Below are 17,873 nucleotides of genomic sequence, written 5' to 3' on the forward strand. Positions count from 1 at the left end.
AAATCATATTCAACAATATTTCAAGGCAAATAATCATATAATTATTGCAAATAAAAAGATAAAATAGAATATACCACTTTTTGTTGGAAAAATAGCTTCCTCTCAGCAATGGGGTTTAGCTCCTCATATTAATCATGATCTCAAAATATGTGTTTGTTGCTCAAAAGATGATTAAAAGAATGAAAAGTAATAACACAGACTGTTTGCAACAGTGTATTTGTGTTGCAAAACAGTTGTTACAATGGAACTGTTACAGAAAAACTGTTGCTTTGTCGCTGATTTTAAGACCCTAGAATAAGACTCCCCTGAACAGCTTAATGTTCTTCAGCTGTTAAACAACGACACTTTTCTGCGACTGTCTAACGAGGGTCAATGTTCTTCGCGTTCTTCTTCTTCAACAGCAGCAGCAACAGAAACAGAGTTTGGTAAAGCTCTGATTTCTTGTTCTCTGGCTCTCCTTAGGTTCCCAAACTCTCGACACCTCTTCTGTATGACCCAAGACATCTATTTATATCAAAAATACCGATTAAATCTCTCCCAAATCTTCCAAAATCCGTCGTTTGAGCCCATTTTAATCGATTTAAACACCCATATCAGATTCCTAGACCCATAAGGAGTCTATCCTATGAAAATCAGAGGTTTAATCGACCTCAAACTCCTTCAAATCACGATTGCCAAAACTGCTCTTTAACTGCATTTTTTTCCCGCCAAAATCCTTTTTTTTTAATGTTGAAGATGGTTTCCCCTTAGCCAGAGTAGGGGTGCGATTAGCAACTGCCTGGAAATGGGATGCCCCTTAGTAATTAGGTTACCCCTTATCCAAAGTGAGAGTCCGAATAGCAAATGTCCTTCGGGTGCTTTCCGACAACGTTTCGAGCCAATTTTTTCCAAAAATGTTTATTAGCCAAAAATACCTACAAATAAATAAAACACCATAATAAGTACAAAAATGAGCCCTAACAATATATAGAATCGAGACAAATCGGACACAAAAATGTGTCTATCAGCCTACACCACATGTATTCATCCACGATGAGAAATATGAGTAAGTCGTGCAAATGGTTGAAGGAGTTAACAAAGTAGTAGGTGCACGATCAGTCAAGTCTCCATACGACATGGAACTGACTTTACCACGATCTCCCACTTTCCCACTCTTTCACTTCAAAAACCGTCACACTTACTGAGATCAATGTGTTCACTATTCTGACAATATAAATAAGTCTATGAATCCATGATTGAACAAGACAGATAAAATCCAAGAGATACTGAACAGACAATCTATCGTCTAACCAAGAATCATCGTGTGAGCAACACTCTCTCAATAATTCGAACTTATTCATCATTTGCAGAAACCCACAACACATCCACAATCCTTGATCATCATTGATCCCACACATTTCTCAGCTTCCCTCCTACAGATCAACCCATCTCCCTCTTTGTGACCAAACTGACTCTGGAACGTCCAATGACTTGGTTTAGGCCGGAGTCCTACAGATTGATCTCTCGAACTCAAAGCACTCCCGTGCAGTGCATCTGTGTGAGGTTAAGCAGTTTGACCGGTTGAGGAGTCTCGCATGAACCGTCGTCTCTTCACTTTCCCAAGAAACCAGCAAATCATTTTTCCCCGTCTACAAGTTGTTATCGAACAGATTTGTTGTTCCTTTACTGTTTGGAATACGAACCAAAGGAATTGTTCCAAGTGCATGACTTATTACAAGTTGGAGGTGCAGGGATACTGAGGGAACTAGGTTAACTATAGGTTTAGTTTCTTGTTCTCAACTATACGAAGTTGGTTTTATTTTGTATAGCGGCTTAATTATGAGAGTATTCAATTCTGGACAAGGTCCCGGGGTTTTTTCTGCATTTTCGATTTCCTCATTAACAAAATGTTGTTGTGTCATTTACTTTTATTTTCCGCAATTATTATTGTGTTTATTATAATTTAAAGTAAATTACACAAACGTTAATTCCTAATTACTTGATAGCAATCCTATAGTGTTTGGTTAAGTCCGAACCTATTATCAAGTAATCATACTTCGTTGTTTTATTATCTCGATCTTGTATCCATAGTCAATCACGTAAGTTATTTTTTGTCGTATTGTCTCGATCTTGTATCCATAGACGATCACACGAAGTGTGAACCGATTCGTTGTTTTGTGTCGACTTGGTCGATAGACAATCACTTTCGAAGAAAGGACTTATATATAGGTGGAAAAGTTTTAGATTGAGGTATATTTGGGTACCCTCGTCTTTTCAATTGGTATCAGAGCAGAAAAACACGAAAAGATGTAACAATCTGTGTTTGGTGCGATCCGACCTATAAGAAATTGAATCTATGTTTGATTCATTTAACGTTATGCAAGAGTATGAATACTCAAATTTTGAAGATGTTACTACTTCGTTGACTCATGATCAAGGAGTTGCGAAAATATCTGTGTCTATCTCTGATGGAAAAGAAGATACTGATAAAAAGTTGGTAAAACTCCTAAACCTTATAAACTCTCCGTCTACCAAGATGTTGATATTGAAGACATAATTCTAATCTTCTTAAGAATGAGATCGGAGAAAAAGATATTCAACTAAATGCTCTAGCCAAAGAGAATATGGATCTCACTGTCAAACTAGAAGCCATTAGTAAATCTCTTACACTTGATAAAGAGACACATCCTATGACTCTGACTAATGATTCTGTTATAATTTCTTCTGATGAAGAAACTAAAGGTCCTTTCTCGACTTTTAGAGATTGTGATAACAAAACTTGTTTGATCACATCCGAAACAGATCATGATAATGGTAGTTTGACTAACTACATCAAGTCAGAAGAGGATGAGAAACCAACTTCTACATCTACTGATGATCAGACGAAATCTTGTCCAAAGAAAACTTTGAACCGATTCCGTGAAAGTGATCTTAAGGAATACAACTTTCAGTTACTTGACATGAAACTTATACTTCTTCAAAATATGGTGGTAAAAATATTGAAAGAAGTTTCTTGCCTTAAAAAACTGAAAGATCATTCCTCAGTAGAAAGACATAATTTACCACCTTTCGATAAAGTCAACTCAAAAGAATCAGAAGTAAGAGTTGATAATCGCTTTTGGAAAAAGGTTCCTCCTCACCCATATCGAAACGTTCTTGTTTGATGAAGAACGACTCCAGAAGAAAGGAAAAGAGAGAATCTCTGCCAAAGGAAATAATCAGGAATTTCCGATAATTGTTTCAGATAATCATGCTGATGAGCATCATAAGGAAATCCTTAGAATGAGAAAATCATATGAAAATCTCATTAATAGAATGAAGAGAGATTTTCCCATATCTGAAAATTCTCACGTCAATACAGTTTCTTTTAATGATCATACTGTTAGATCAAGAAAGGATCACCTTCTTGGGAGAAAATATCTTGGGAAGAAATTCCCAAAGAGAAACATGAACTATGTTTCTGATACACGTTGTAAGCTAGAAAAATCTTACCCCGATACAACTTAGTTGTATCGAAATTGTGCACTCTCATCCTCTCTCGTGCTCTTAATTATGGATGGGAAAAGCACAATAAAACGAGAGCATATTTTTTGTGAGTGTTTGTTTATCATAAAAATATCCGTGACATTTCATGGATGAATGCGAATTCATGTCTGTCTAAAATTTGTTCATGTTTAACATGTTCTTCCAAAAATAGGTTTTATTTAGAATCTTCGAATTTTGATAAACCTTCCAGCATTAGAAGTTCAGACAAAAGAAACTGAATATATTATTTTAATATTTTCGGAATTTCCTGATATTTTCGGTCCAAGAGTTGTCTCTTCTTAAAAGAGTAACTATCTCTTGCTTGTATTCTGCAACCCTGATCAATCCTTATTTAAATAATCGAGCATGCCTCCAATAACTCGCAGTGTCACAAAGGCTAATAAGGAGGAAGCTCAAAAGGTTAAGGATTGCCAAGGAATCAATATAGAAAGTAAGAAGAAAAACATATCAAAAATCATGTATGATTATGACTCAGATAGTTCAAATGGATCTCAAGATGAGTCATGTCTGTTTGCTTATAACTTACAAGATCCAACCAAAACCAAGTGGATTCGTTCTGATAGTATGATTCACTATATCAAAGGTTTTGAAGAACCGAGAACCATCTCATAACAGTTCAACATCAAGATTGGATCAAAGAAAGAATTGATGAAATAAAAAGTGTTCTTGGTGAACTCAAGGTTCTAATTGAAGAACTTGAAAAACAGGAAGTGGTTGCTGACAAGTCTCTTGCGACATGCTTCAAAAGTTTGAGTACTGAGGAAACCTCAGTAAACAATAAGAGCACCACTAGGGATTAAATTACATAATGTAACACTTGGTCCAAGAAAATAGACATCAGTTTTTGATTTCATTCAATAATTGTATAAGGTCTATTTTGAATAAAACTATCTTATTAATGAATACAATTATTATTTTATAATTTTTCGTGTGATTGTTTTTCGATTACATAGCCTGTGCTTGAATGCTTTATATTATTATTATGTGTTATGGGATATTTGATTTCGGTTTTCATAGCCTTATTATTCGATTTCATATTGTGTGAACCCTTATGGTTTGGGTGACTTTTTGATTTAGCGGGATTGCGTTCTAGCCCATGTTGGTAGGCTTTATCAAACGATCATAAGGGGTTCCGATTGAAACTAATATGTGAAAAAGTCACAATATGTTCAATCGTTTTTGTTTTAGCATAAACTTATATGTGTTTCGTGGTTTCAACTTTTGCATCGCATTAGTTAAAACCGATTTTCAACCTTTCTCTGGTAAAGGTTGCTCTTTGTTGTTGTTCTTTTGTTCTTGCGAGAGGATAACAACACAACGAGGCAGAGTTATATGTGAACTTGCGCTTAATGATATATCTTTCTGGGGAGAAGAGGATGCGAAACTTGAGGTAACGACTTTTTTAGTTAATCGTTTTCCTGTCTAAGAAAAGCCTGATTTTATTTGCATACATACATATATATATATATATCTTTTGCTTAACAAAATTTCGTTACAATTGATGTTTATTCCATTATTTGTGTATGGATGTATGTATGTGATTCAATTGTTTCCGGTTAAGAAAAACTATTGTTATCTTGATTTATGGTTTGGTATCAATTGTTTAGGCTTAAGAAATTTCGGTGCAATTGCGGTGCTTTAATGTCTATGTTTGTTTCAATTGTTTCCGGTTGAGATAGATATGCAAGTTGATTTATTTGATTTGTATGAGTTGTTTATGGCTTAACAAAAAGGTTTTCATGATCATTTTTTTAGTCCAGTTGGATTCCGGATAAGAGAAACTAAGTTATTCTGATCTTAGTTAGACTTATCAAAGTGGAGGTTTCAGTTATTCAAGTCTAATCGAATGCCTTAACAAAAAATGCTAGTTAACTAACCTAGTACTTGTCTTGTTTAAAAGTTAAAGGTATAAGTTATTATTTGAATAATTAGAACCCGATGAGAAAAATAAAGTTAATTCTGATCTTTATTTTGGTCTTATCGAAGCGATTGTATTTGTACAATCGGTTTAGTAAAAGAACTAAGATTCTTAGTAAATTTTTAATTTACTAAACTATTAGGGAAAATTGCTTCGGGCAATTGTTTCCTTGGTAACATATCAAAATAAAATTACTTTGTAGTTTCGGTTTTGATATTGGTTATCTAAAATGGTGTGTGGAACCCTCGTGCTCAACTCTTATAGGCTTTGCAAGTCTTTAAGATTTGTAAGATCCTTTCGGTTTGTCCTTTATTTGCTTGTACCTTTGTCATTTTGTGAAAAAAAGGGGGAGAAATATATAGAGTAAACAAGTTATTTTATATCACTAAGGAAAGGACAATGGTGTGCTTAAACGTTATATCTAACGAAAGAGTAAAGCATAGACTAAGAGGGAGTAACATATCATATTGATACTTGTGGTTATCTTAACTACAAAGTGAATAACAAAGACGTGCGGATTGAAAATCTACCCATCTTACCTTTAGGGGGAGTATTAGCTTTGTTATTATAATGTCAACACAGACATTTAAGGATTGAACGTATACAGGTTATTGTGCTGTTGAAACTTGGAATCAAGCGTACGTGTAATGAATTCTTGTAATTTGTTTATCCATATGATGTAAGAGTTTTGTCACTAAAATTGACAAAGGGGGAGATTGTTATAGCATAGCTCGGTTGAACCCACCAAGAGTTGGTATGTCAAGTTTGGTTGTCATATTTTAGTGAACCAAAACTCATTTAAAGAGTCGCTTGATTATATGCTAGAGTCAACTTCATATAGGTTAGCTAGAAAGTCATTAGGATATGAGACTTAAAAGTATTATGTGAAGACTTGAAGAATGTGAAGAAGTAAAGATCTATATCGACGACATCATCCTTCCTCTTGAGGTTAGTAATATTTGACTTGAAATGTTTCATTCCTAACGTATCTTTCAAGTCGTGCATATTGAAAACATAACTGCGAAGCTGTGAATGATTATACTCTAGTTAGATATAGTATTAAGGAATTACAGTAAGAAGTATAACTTCTGTCTTTTGAACTTCGTATATAAGAAATTGACATAATCGTATGAATGCTATTGTGATTATGTATGGGTATGAGTGAATATTTCTTCCTAGGAAACAATGTTTTACATTTTTTTAAAGGAAGTACAATTCATAAACTTGTCTTATGATCGAAAGGGAAATCGCTAGGCTTATTGGTATTGTTATTCATTGCAAATCTTTGGATTACCAATATGTGTGTTTAGTATAACCCCTCATAACTTGTTTATGTATCTTGGTAAAACTACTCACAATGCCTGTCTTTTGTATTGGTATGACTTTTATTAGTGAAACCGATCTTAAGTAATCACCTGAGATGGTATGATCGATATTTTGTAATTGGTATGACCAACTCTATAAATTGGGTAAACGATCCTAGTAAGAGGTGCAACCGAACATAAGTATGTGGAATCGATCCTTGTAATAGGTACAACAAGTCTTAGTAATTGGTAACCGATCCTATGACTTGTGCAACCGATCACAAGTAAATACCATAATAATGTGGTAACCGATCCTAATACCTAGTCAACCAATTTTTGAAAAACTAGTGTGGCCGATCCTAGTACCCACATGGAGATAGAACCGAAACTTTGTGTTTTGGTAGAACCGTGAAACACATTAATGGTGATTTCATTACAAAAACATCAAGTTTTAGTCACGCCTCTATACCCACGGATTTGTATATCAATGGCTATTGGTCACATATTGCCACGCCTTATGTATGGTCGTAGCAATAGATGCCTCAATAAGCTACGACAGGGTGAAAATTTGCTACGACATCCTACATGCTGATGTTTTACAAGTTATAAATGCGGTTATCAACTTCCAGTCACGACATGGTGGGCCGTGGGTGTTGTGGGCTTTAGTTACGGCATAGAGATGCTATCCCGTGGCTAGTCTAGAGACTCCGGACTTCTATTCCACTAATATTTGGTCGTGGCACACAGCAGAACAACCCACGTTTCCTTGAGATGAAAAAGTAACCTCCCCCTCCACTCTCTTCTTCGGGTTCTTTCTTCCACTATCTGTTATCTCAAATCTGTATCAAGTAAACTACTTTTGGATGTCTCTACATAGAGAAGATGAACCTGCAGGTAAGTTAGGGTTTTGATTTTATATATCTCTGATTTGATATTTGTTTAGAATTGGTTCTCCTAAATTTGGTTACTGAAGTTAGGGTTTCAAAGTATCTTCTTTTTCCATTCACCATTATTCTACAATTTTAATAAGGTTATCTTCTGTGAATTAAATTCTTTTCCATATCAAGGCATATTTTAAATTAAGGAATCAAGTAATTTTTTTCCTTCTCAATAGGTGTCACTGATTTTCGGTTTGATTGTACTTTCCTGGTAAGAATTTTTTTTGGTTGTCTGTTTGATTTCCTGATACTGAAAACGTATAATTAAAATTATTTCAATTGGTTTCAAAATTGTAATCGGTGATCTTGCAGATTCGATAAACCCATATGGTGAAGGTGCTGCGTCTCATCTCTTCCTCTTACTATAGGATTTTGAGTTGATTTCTTCATTTGGGACCTTAGTTGTAACCCCTAATTAACTCATCTATCAAACTCAAACCCCTAATTTTATATTCATTTTCAAGTTATTAAGCTCTTAGATTTAGTACTGTATTTAGTTTGTCAAAACTTTGTAGGTGTATTTGCTATTGCAGAGAAATCAAAGATGGGAGATAAAGGGTGGGACTTCGATATGTCTCTTGTGAGATAGAACCCAATGGGTCTGAGATCAAACAGGGCAACAAGCTGGGCACCAGGAAGCAATAACAATGGGAAAAGACTTGTGAATATGCATTTGAAAATAACTTGGTAAGATAGTCTCCGAACATCTATAATGCATTTTTGTGTAAAGGTATGCGAACTCCACAATTGTGCAAAGCTACCCTGACAATTTTGTAGCCTAATGACTTGTATGGGTATAAGTTCTAGTCCTACATTTGATATATTTGATAGTTGATGTTCCTAGTCTGTTTGTTTATATCCATGTCACGTCTACCATATAAAGAAAATACTTTATAAGGTTTTCCAACTGCTTTAAACCTTATGGCATTTGAACAATTAGTAGCATGTTTGCTCAGTAATAAAAAGTCATGTTGTGTGGCAATTAGTTTCTTATCTATTTATTTTTTCCTGTTTTCCATCACAGGGCGACACTATTGGAGATTGTCGCTATTAACTGCAATTATAAAATTGTCAAATTTCCTGTAATGTCTCGGATTCCAACTTATCCTGATTGGAGCATCACCAGACAAACAAGCCATGTAAATTTTGATGCAAACAAAATGCAGGTTTGGAGCTTTTCTTAGGTGCCCTAACTTTACTTTGTTTCCTTACTTTCACAGTAATTCAGCAAATGGTTTTTCTGGTTCCTCTCTAGATTAATTAAAATCGTCGACGATTTTTTAGGCGCATAACCACATACTTAGTTTTTCTGTGCCTCAACTATTCAATTACCCGTGGAGCATGTCGTCGAGTTTGAGGCTCATTCGCTCTATTATGGAGCCTCATCATAATTTTCTTTTTAATTTACTATGCTCTAAACTGTTAGCTGTCCTCATAATCTAAGCATATTGGATTTTCAGGTATCATTTCCGCGGTTCAAGAAACAAAGAAAAGATGTCAAACAATTGTATAAGAGATTCGCTCAGTGCTGGACTGTTAAGTCTAGTTAGCAACAATGTACCTGAAGCACTCAATTGTAAAGACTTCCACAAATACCTTGCCTGGAAATTCGCAGACGTAACAGAACTTCATGATATTCCATCAATTGTCGCATCAAATTTAGCCTAGTCACGTCAACATATTTCATCAAGCAAATCAAGCAAATTTAGTTCTCAAATTGAGGATGATGATTACAGTGTCCAGTCAAAGATATTATGATTCTTCTCAATGTAAAATTCAGCTACACGGACAGTATCCCAGCTCTAAATACCTTATGGCGGAGGAGGAACTGCGTTGTTGGTATACGTAAAACATTAACTTCTCTTACCGGCTTTCTTTGTATCTTTTTTTTTTTTGTAAACTTAGAAACTTTAATAGATGCTTATTGTAATAAGTAAGAGGATAATTTTAAATATATTTAATATGAATAAAATGTTATGTGAATGGATGGTTTTCGGGTCAAATTCTCTATCTATTTAGTGATACAAAAGATTGGTTGAACCTTTGGCATACAGCAAATAGTGTTGGCTAGTAGCAGAGGATTATGTCATACCCTTGCCATTTATTACCCACGGCAAAAATATGTGGCAAATGAATTTGGATTAATAGCCACGATAATAAAACCGTGGCTAGAAACGTGGAAAATAGGTCTAGCCACGGTACTATTTGTCACGTTAGGCCAGCCGTGACAAGTTATCTTTTGCCACGGATTTTTGATCAGTGGCCACGGTTTTTTGACGTCCCTAAAAATCAATAATTTTGTAGTGTTTGATAGGATAATCAATCACATAGTTCTTGGAAGTCAGATGAACCCATTCTAAACTTGTTTGGAAGTGTGGCAAATCGGTTCCAAGATTGTAAATATGAAAAAGGATTTACAAAGTAAAGATGTCGACATACTTTGAACATGTGCATTGATTCTTATCTTTTATTATTCAAAGATATTTCTTAATAACTAAAGGAGAATCCCGGATCGAAATAAATTGAGTATCTTTTAATTAAGGTTTTTAGTATTTATATGCTTTTAATTTCCAGCAATTAAATGCATATCTCTGGAGAATAAAAATTAGTAATGTGCATTTACTAATTGGAGATTTTCTAGTGAGATTTCGGTCAATATTTGGACAGTTCATATCCAGGAATTACGAAAACCGATTTTGGCTTTATTGCATATCTTTGAGAATATTCGGTTTTGGAAATTCCTTGGTGTCCAAACTTCCTTGGTCTATAAATACTGAAGTTTTCATTTCGAGCAAACTAATCCTCAGAGCCATCAAAACTACCTAGTTGTGTTGTTACTGGTGGAGCCGTCTTTTCGGAGAGGAAATTACCCTAATTAGGAGAAATCTTTTACGACCGTTTGTTTTAAAGACTTCTTTGGGATTGAGAAGCTCTACGAGTACCGTTGGTGGGAAACTAGATAATTGCAGTATTATTAATTTTCGGTTTGATTTGATTGACTAACGGTTGTTTTGATTGCACCTAGTTTGTTTATGCTTGAGAATCTTCTCTTCTGATGTAAGATTCACTCAAACTAGATCGACGGGGATCTTTAGAACTGTTTGTAGATCTAAAGACGTCTTGTGATAATCCGTCGTTAACAGACTCCGTGCTTTGTGTGATTGATCACAAGAGATTCAAGTTGTTTGTGTGTAGGTGTTTATTGAAGATTTAAGAAGATTTGAAGACAAAGAAGATATTTGGGTTCATAATCTTTGGTGTGCACAAAACTTAATCGGCTGGAGGGATTCAACTATAATCAGTTTATCTTTGTGATAACCTTGATTGATTAGTTGTGTAGATCGGCATCAATATATTATTTTTGTGACTAAGAGTATTGATTGCAAAATCTAAACCCAACTACTTTGGTAGTTGTATTTTTAGGTAGATCTCGGACCCAACAAATGAGTTTATTAGTTAAACAGGAATAGCCTTTGTCGAACTCATATGACTTGTTTGAAAAGAGTTGTTACCGAACATATTTGTTGTTCCTTTACTGTTTGGAATACGAATTAAAGGAATTGTTCCTAGTGCGTGACTTATTACAAGTTGGAGGCACAGGGATACTGAGGGAACTAGGTGAAATATAGATTTAGTTACTTGGTCTCAAATATAAAAAGTTGGTTTGATTTTGTATAGCGGCTTAATTCTGAGAGTATTCAATTCTGGACAAGGTCGCGGTGTTTTTTTGCCTTTGCGGTTTCCTCGTTAACAAAATCTTGCTGTGCCATTTACTTTTATTTTCCGTAATTATAATTGTGTTTATTATAATTTAAAGTAAATTACACAAATGTTAATTCCTAATTACTTGATATCAATCCTATAGTGTTTGGTTAAGTCCGAACCTATTATCAAGTAATCGTACTTCGTTGTTGTATTGTTTCGATCTTGTATCCATAGTCAATCACGCAAGTTATCTTGTTGTCGTATTGTCTCGATCTTGTATCCATAGACGATTACAGGAAGCGTGAACCGATTCGTTGTATTGTCTCGACTCAGTCCATAGACAATCATTTCGGAGACAGGACTTATAGGTGGAAAAGTTTTAGATTGAGGTATATTTGGGTACCCTCGTCTTTTCAGAAGTTCCACAAGTTCCTTTGAGTAGTTCTTCGTCTTCATTCGATGAACGCCGTGGAGTCTAAAGCTCAACTACACTTACTATCCAAATCCGAGACTTATCTATAAGTATACTAGAAATCAAGAATTATAATTTTGGGAACTAAACTTGACAAATAAGCTTGAGATAGCAACGCCTGCGAGTTCGACCAAGCAATGCTCTAACAATCTCCCCCTTTGTCAATTTTAGTGACAAAACTATCAATACATATGGAATACAAAATAAATAAACTTTGTAGCTTCTCATATAAATGCTTGATCTCCTTGGTTCTTCAACATTACTCGAAATATTCGTCACTTCTAAGTACTCCAATGATTCTAAATGTGTTCAACTCAGCATCATCGTTGTTGAAGATCCGTAGCTATAACAATGAGAAAACAATAGCTCTCAATCATTGTTATATAGTGGCATAGTATTATTACACATCATCAAAATTCAATTGTATCACAACTTCGACAACAATAATATGGTGATATGTATCATCCCCCCTTAGTCAATACTTCATCTCACATGAAAACCACTCCCCCTTACATAATGATCCGAAAACCATATGTATTTGTAGTGTGAACTACACATTAATTCTCCCCCTTTTTGTCAACAATAAAAAAATCTGTCTCCCACAGACAAGTCTATCAAATGATCAATCTGTCTCTCACAGAAAAAGGTTTTGTTCCGTCTTTTGATAATAATCAAGGTGCACAGGAACCAATTGATAATCCGGTCTTATATTCCCGAAGAACAACCTAGGGTTATCAATCACCTCACAACAATCTTAATCGTATAGTAGAGAAACAAGATGTTGCGGAATCATAAACAATGAGACGAAAATGTTTGTGACTACTTTTCGTATCTTGCCTATCGGAGATATCAATCTCAAGCCAATCAATCTGATTTTACTGGTACGATAGAAGATGCAAGATCAGATCACACAACTACGATAAAAGTAGTATCGGTCTGGCTTCACAATCCCAATGAAGTCTTTAAGTCGTTAACCTGGTTTTAGAAGAAGAAAACCAAAGTTTAAAGGAGAAATAACTCTAGCACGCAAACTAGGATCACACGTAAGATGTCTCCTTTATATAGTCTTTCAAATCAGGGTTTTGCCTTGGTAACAAAGAAATCAATATCCACCGTTAGATGAAAACCTAATTTAGATTCAAGATAATATTTCTCAACCGTTAGATAGAAAGCTTAGCTTGTTATACACACTTGATAATGCACGTTTCTAGGTTTGTTAACCGTACCCAAACGTATGAACTTGTTGGTTCAACAATAATTAACCAATTGGTTAGCCGTATGAGCATTTCATATCAACAATGTTCTTATTCACCATAACTAGTTCAAGTGACTTCAAATGAACTAGTTAGAGAGTTGTTCAATTGCAAGGAAATCTCATATACTACAAGACACAATTGAAGCAAAGATGATTTGATTCACTTGAATCAATTCATGAACTTTTATAGCCACGGTTTGCAAACTGCATTCCTTAGTCTTTTTAAGTTTAAGTTCAGAAATCATCTTTAGATATATAACCTTCTTAAGTTCGCACACTAGGTTTGCGGACTTAAGCAACTGGGCAGAGTTTACAAATCCAGCAGAAAATCTCGGCAAAAGACCTTCCGCCGGATAGCGGGATGGGTTCGCGGACTGGTACTCACGCAACTAGTTTGTCAACTCCAGCAGAATTTCTCGGGATGAGAAGTTCGGCAGTTCGCGGACTTGGCAACAAGGCATACTTCCGATTTTTCTTGATCAACAAAGTTCGCAAACTTTGGTTCAAGGAATAGGACTTATGCACATATGTGTTTCCACAACAATACTTATTTCCATCATTGGTTATGTAATATAAACTCTCATTCCAATAATTGAAACATTCTTAGAGGACGTTATATAGTTGTTACACCATTTCTCGTCAAAGCAATTTTCAAGATGATTGAAACATACTAGGTAAAGATAAACTTGATCGAAGCGAAAATATTACCAACACATATTTGGAGATATAGATAGGCGAGGTATACTCGTCTCGAAATACCAAATTTGTATAATCCAAGTCTACATATATAGCATACGACTTATTGTCTCAAAGAGTAGGAGATAGAGTAGATAGACTTTTGAGTGACAGATAAGTTCAAGTCTTCACATACCTTTTTGTCAAGAAGTTTCACCGGTTCCTTGAGTAGTTCTACTACTTGTATGATGAATCACCATGAAGTCCTTGAGCTCAACTACACTTTCTATCCTAGTCCCAGACCTAGATATAGTAGACTAGAAATCAAGACTTATAGTTTTGATAACTAACATTGACAAACATGCTTGAGATAGAAACACATGCGATTCGACCGAGCAATGCTCTAACATGAATCAATATTACCAAGTAACAGTAAATTTATTGAATACTGATGGTTAAATTAATAATCCTCGTTTGAGAAAATATTGCTCGTTTGATGAATTATTGGTAGCATGGAAAAATAAAATATTAATTAAAATATTGGTAGCTGGACCAAATATTATATAATTAATTAAGATGTTGATTATTGGATCAGCATAAAATTATTAGTGTTTAAACTTGCTCAAAATGACGATTTGCAGAGCATTCCGTTCAAAAACCCTAATTTTGATCGATTGCTGATCCGTTGGTGATTTATTAAAGAATCACTGAATGAAGGAGGACCAACTACATGGGATGATAGGCGACCATGTAGTGCCCAGGTTCTCGTGTGAGCATGCACCAAAGTCCTTTGTTGACCAATTGGTGAAAGGATGATTAAATGCTGGTTTAATAATTTATTATTAAAATAGTGCTCGTTTGAGCATTAGGTAATGAAACCTAATTATGGATAAGTGAGGTACCGACCAAGAGGGAATGAGACCGGCCTTTGTTGGTCATGGGACCAGCTGATGGTCGTTTGCGCAAATTACAAGTTGGTTGGAAAGAGTTTGGACCCAATATGAGCGATTGAGCAAATTAGGTCAAAATCATAAAGATGTGTGGGATCGGCTCCTTGCAATCCTTAGGGACGGCCTTGGTCGGTCAAGGAAGCATGCACGTGTCACCATAATTCCTTGGTCGGTACTTTCTGGTGTGCGTTTGAGCAATTTTTTAGGTTTCCAGAAGAGTTTGATCTTTGACTGAAATTCTTGATTTTGCTCGAATGAGCAAGTAGAACTTTGCTCATTTGATCAATATTTTGAGAATATTAAAATAGTAATGTTTTAACATTTGATGTGAGTAGCCTAGTCGGTCGTGTGATCATTTGACTTTTTGGCTTTTTTCATGGTTTGAGCAATATTTGAGAAAATATTGAAAACTAGGGTTTTTTGCTCAAACGCTGGAGTTTCATGAGATGAGGAAAATAGTAATTATGAAAAACAAGAGATTGCAAGGTGTGGGACCGGCCACGGCTAGGGCATGTCTGACTGGCTAGGTGACCCGGTCCCGTGACACCTTCTCCTATTTTTATTATTTTTCATCGTTTGAGAGAAAATATGGAGAAACAGTGAATTTTGCTCAAACAAGGAAATTTGCTCGAATGAAGGAGTCTTCATGAGATTGTGAAAATAATAAAATAAGAAAAAATAAAGGAAGAGGCATGGGGGCACCGGCCACGGTGGCATGACCGGGCGGCCGGTGGGCCCGGTCTCTAGGCGCCTCTTTTTATTTTATTATTATTTTCTCTCTCCTATTTTGTGTAGGATTCCTCATTTGTCCATATTTTTGAATGCTCATTCGTGCATTTGGGGTGCTCGTTAGTGCATCACCGTTGAGTACACTTGCACCATTTTCATGGGGCTTACTCGGTTATAGTCCAGACGCTCGACTATTTAGTAATTATTACTAATTCATGAAATTCAGCGGAGAATGATTCATGAAACGGAGTAATAAAAATGAATTGAGTATCTATTACTAATCCATGAAATCCAGTCCGAGAATTCAGGGAACGGAGTAATGAGATATAATAGATTATTTTCTAGGAATTCAGTGGAATGAATGTCACGATATAATTAATCGATTTGTAGAATCGATATATAAGATAGTTGAAGCATCATACTCGTTCTGAAGGGTGCATAGTCAGGGAACAACGTGCATTTTCGGCGTCCTGAAGGAGTTAATCTTCTAACAAACAATTATGTCTAGAGAGCCGCCTGAATCTATACACGGTCTCTCCACATAGTCAGGGAACAACGTATAACGTCGATGTCCCGAAGGCGTTAAGCCCTCTAACAAACAATTATGTCTAGAGAACATAAACCCATGATTGGAAATCACGCGATTGAAGAAAAGTACGCATAGAAATTTTCCACCATAGGTAGTTTGATCCATCGAAGACTGGTGGTACGTTTACTAAGATAGCACAACTGTTCATAGAGTCAGATCGCTACAAACACAGACTTGTAAGGTCTTGAACGTGGTTGCCTGCTCTGATACCAATTGAAAAAGCGGGGGTCTAACAACACCACCCAATATTTCTCTTAGCAATATGTGTGGACAAACTCGAATATACTTTTAAGAGAATCAACAAGACTTAATCAATTAAAAGTATTTCAACGAGTTTATCTCTCTCTCTTGATTTGATTTACTCAAGCAGGAACTGCGAGTTCTAATCAAATACAAGGAATAACTTGGATGGTACCAAAGACCAATATCCCAGGATCGATCAATGACAATCAACAACCAATGTTTGGATTATTCTAATTGATGATCTAAACATGCAACCTGTATTATTTGAATTATAAAGATAAAACAATATAATGCGGAAATAGAAATAACACAGACACCAGAAATTTTGTTAACGAGGAAACCGCAAATGCAGAAAAGCCCCGGGACATAGTCCAGATTGAACACACACTGTATTAAGACGCTACAGACAATAGCCTACTCCAAGATAACTTAGGACTGGACTGTATTTGAACCCCAATCAGTCTCCCACTGATCCAAGGTACAGTTGTACTCCCTACGCCTATGATCCCAGCAGGATACTGCACACTTGATTCCCTTAGCTGATCTCACCCACAACTAAGAGTTGCTACGACCCAAAGTCGAAGACTTGGTGATAAACAAATATGTCACACACAGACAAGTCTATGAAAGGATAAATTTGTCTCTCATAGATAAACCCTAAAAGGTTTTGTTCCGTCTTTTGGTAATAATCATGGTGAACAGGAACCAATTGATAATCCGGTATTATATTCCCGAAGAACAGCATAGAGTTATCAATCACCTCACAACAAACTTAATCGTATGGTAGCGAAAAAAAGATGTCGCGGAATCACAAACAATGAGACGTAGATGTTTGTGATTACTTTTTATATCTTGCATATCGAAGATATCAATCTCAAGCCAATCAATATGATTGTACTCGTACGATAGAAGATGCAAGATCAGGTCACACAACTACGATAAAAGTAGTATCGGTCTGGCTTCACAATCCCAATGAAGTATTTAAGTCGTTAACCTGGTTTTAGAAGAAGAAAACCAAAGGTTAAAGGAGAACCGACTCTAGCATGCAAACTAGTATCACACGTAAGGTGTGGGGATTAGTTTTGCACAGATACTAGAATTCCCCTTATATAGTCTTTCAAATCAGGGTTTGCAGTGAAGTTACCTTGGTAACAAAGCAATCAATATTCACCGTTAGATGAAAACCTGATTTAGATTCAAGCTAATATTTCTCAACCGTTAGATCGAAAACTTAGCTTGGTACACACAAATGAAAATGCACGCTTCTAGGTTAATTTGTTAATCATACCCAAACGTGTACATTCTTGGTTCAACAATATTTAACCAAATGGTTAGTCATATGAGCATTTCATATCAACCATGTTCTTCTTCACCATAACTAGTTCAAATGACTTCAAATGAACTAGTTAGAAAGTTGTTCAATTGCAAGGAAATCTCATGTACTACACAAGACACAATTGAAGCAAAGATGATTTGATTCACTTGAATCGGTTCATGAACTTTTATAGCCACGGTTTGCAAACTGCATTCCTTAGTCTTTTTAAGTTTAAGTTGAGAAATCATCTTTAGA

At 35.5% G+C, this 17,873-nt stretch overlaps 1 protein-coding gene across 5 annotated transcripts; it reads left to right on the forward strand.

Moving 5' to 3' along the window:
- Positions 1–7,508: 7,508 nt before the first annotated feature.
- On the forward strand, positions 7,509–9,688 carry LOC113325829. Of its 5 annotated transcripts, XR_003348141.1 has the most exons (5): positions 7,509–7,641; positions 7,862–7,896; positions 7,998–8,372; positions 8,710–8,851; positions 9,146–9,688. XR_003348141.1 is itself a non-coding variant. In XM_026573700.1 (4 exons), the coding sequence occupies exons 2-4, from the start codon at positions 8,281–8,283 to the stop codon at positions 9,233–9,235; spliced, it is 324 nt and encodes a 107-aa protein (XP_026429485.1). In that variant the 5' UTR covers positions 7,509–7,641; positions 7,862–8,280; the 3' UTR covers positions 9,236–9,688. The 5 variants fall into 5 exon arrangements, 4 of the variants coding, with proteins under 4 accessions (XP_026429485.1, XP_026429492.1, XP_026429498.1 ...); XM_026573700.1 differs by having other exon boundaries at positions 7,862–8,372; XM_026573707.1 differs by lacking the exon at positions 7,862–7,896.
- The last annotated feature ends 8,185 nt before the right edge of the window (positions 9,689–17,873 follow it).

The sequence above is a fragment of the Papaver somniferum genome, chromosome 1 (genome assembly GCF_003573695.1).
Source record: "Papaver somniferum cultivar HN1 chromosome 1, ASM357369v1, whole genome shotgun sequence".
NCBI lineage: Eukaryota > Viridiplantae > Streptophyta > Magnoliopsida > Ranunculales > Papaveraceae > Papaver > Papaver somniferum.

What these genes read in the sequence shown, in the direction of transcription:
- LOC113325829 (XM_026573700.1), top strand. Translation starts at nt 8,281, where the DNA reads ATGGGTCTGAGATCAAACAGGGCAACAAGCTGGGCACCAGGAAGCAAT. An exon ending in ATGCATTTGAAAATAACTTG is followed by an intron (nt 8,373 to 8,709) that starts GTAAGATAGTCT and finishes TTTCCATCACAG; the next exon opens with GGCGACACTATTGGAGATTG. An exon ending in TTGATGCAAACAAAATGCAG is followed by an intron (nt 8,852 to 9,145) that starts GTTTGGAGCTTT and finishes TTGGATTTTCAG; the next exon opens with GTATCATTTCCGCGGTTCAA.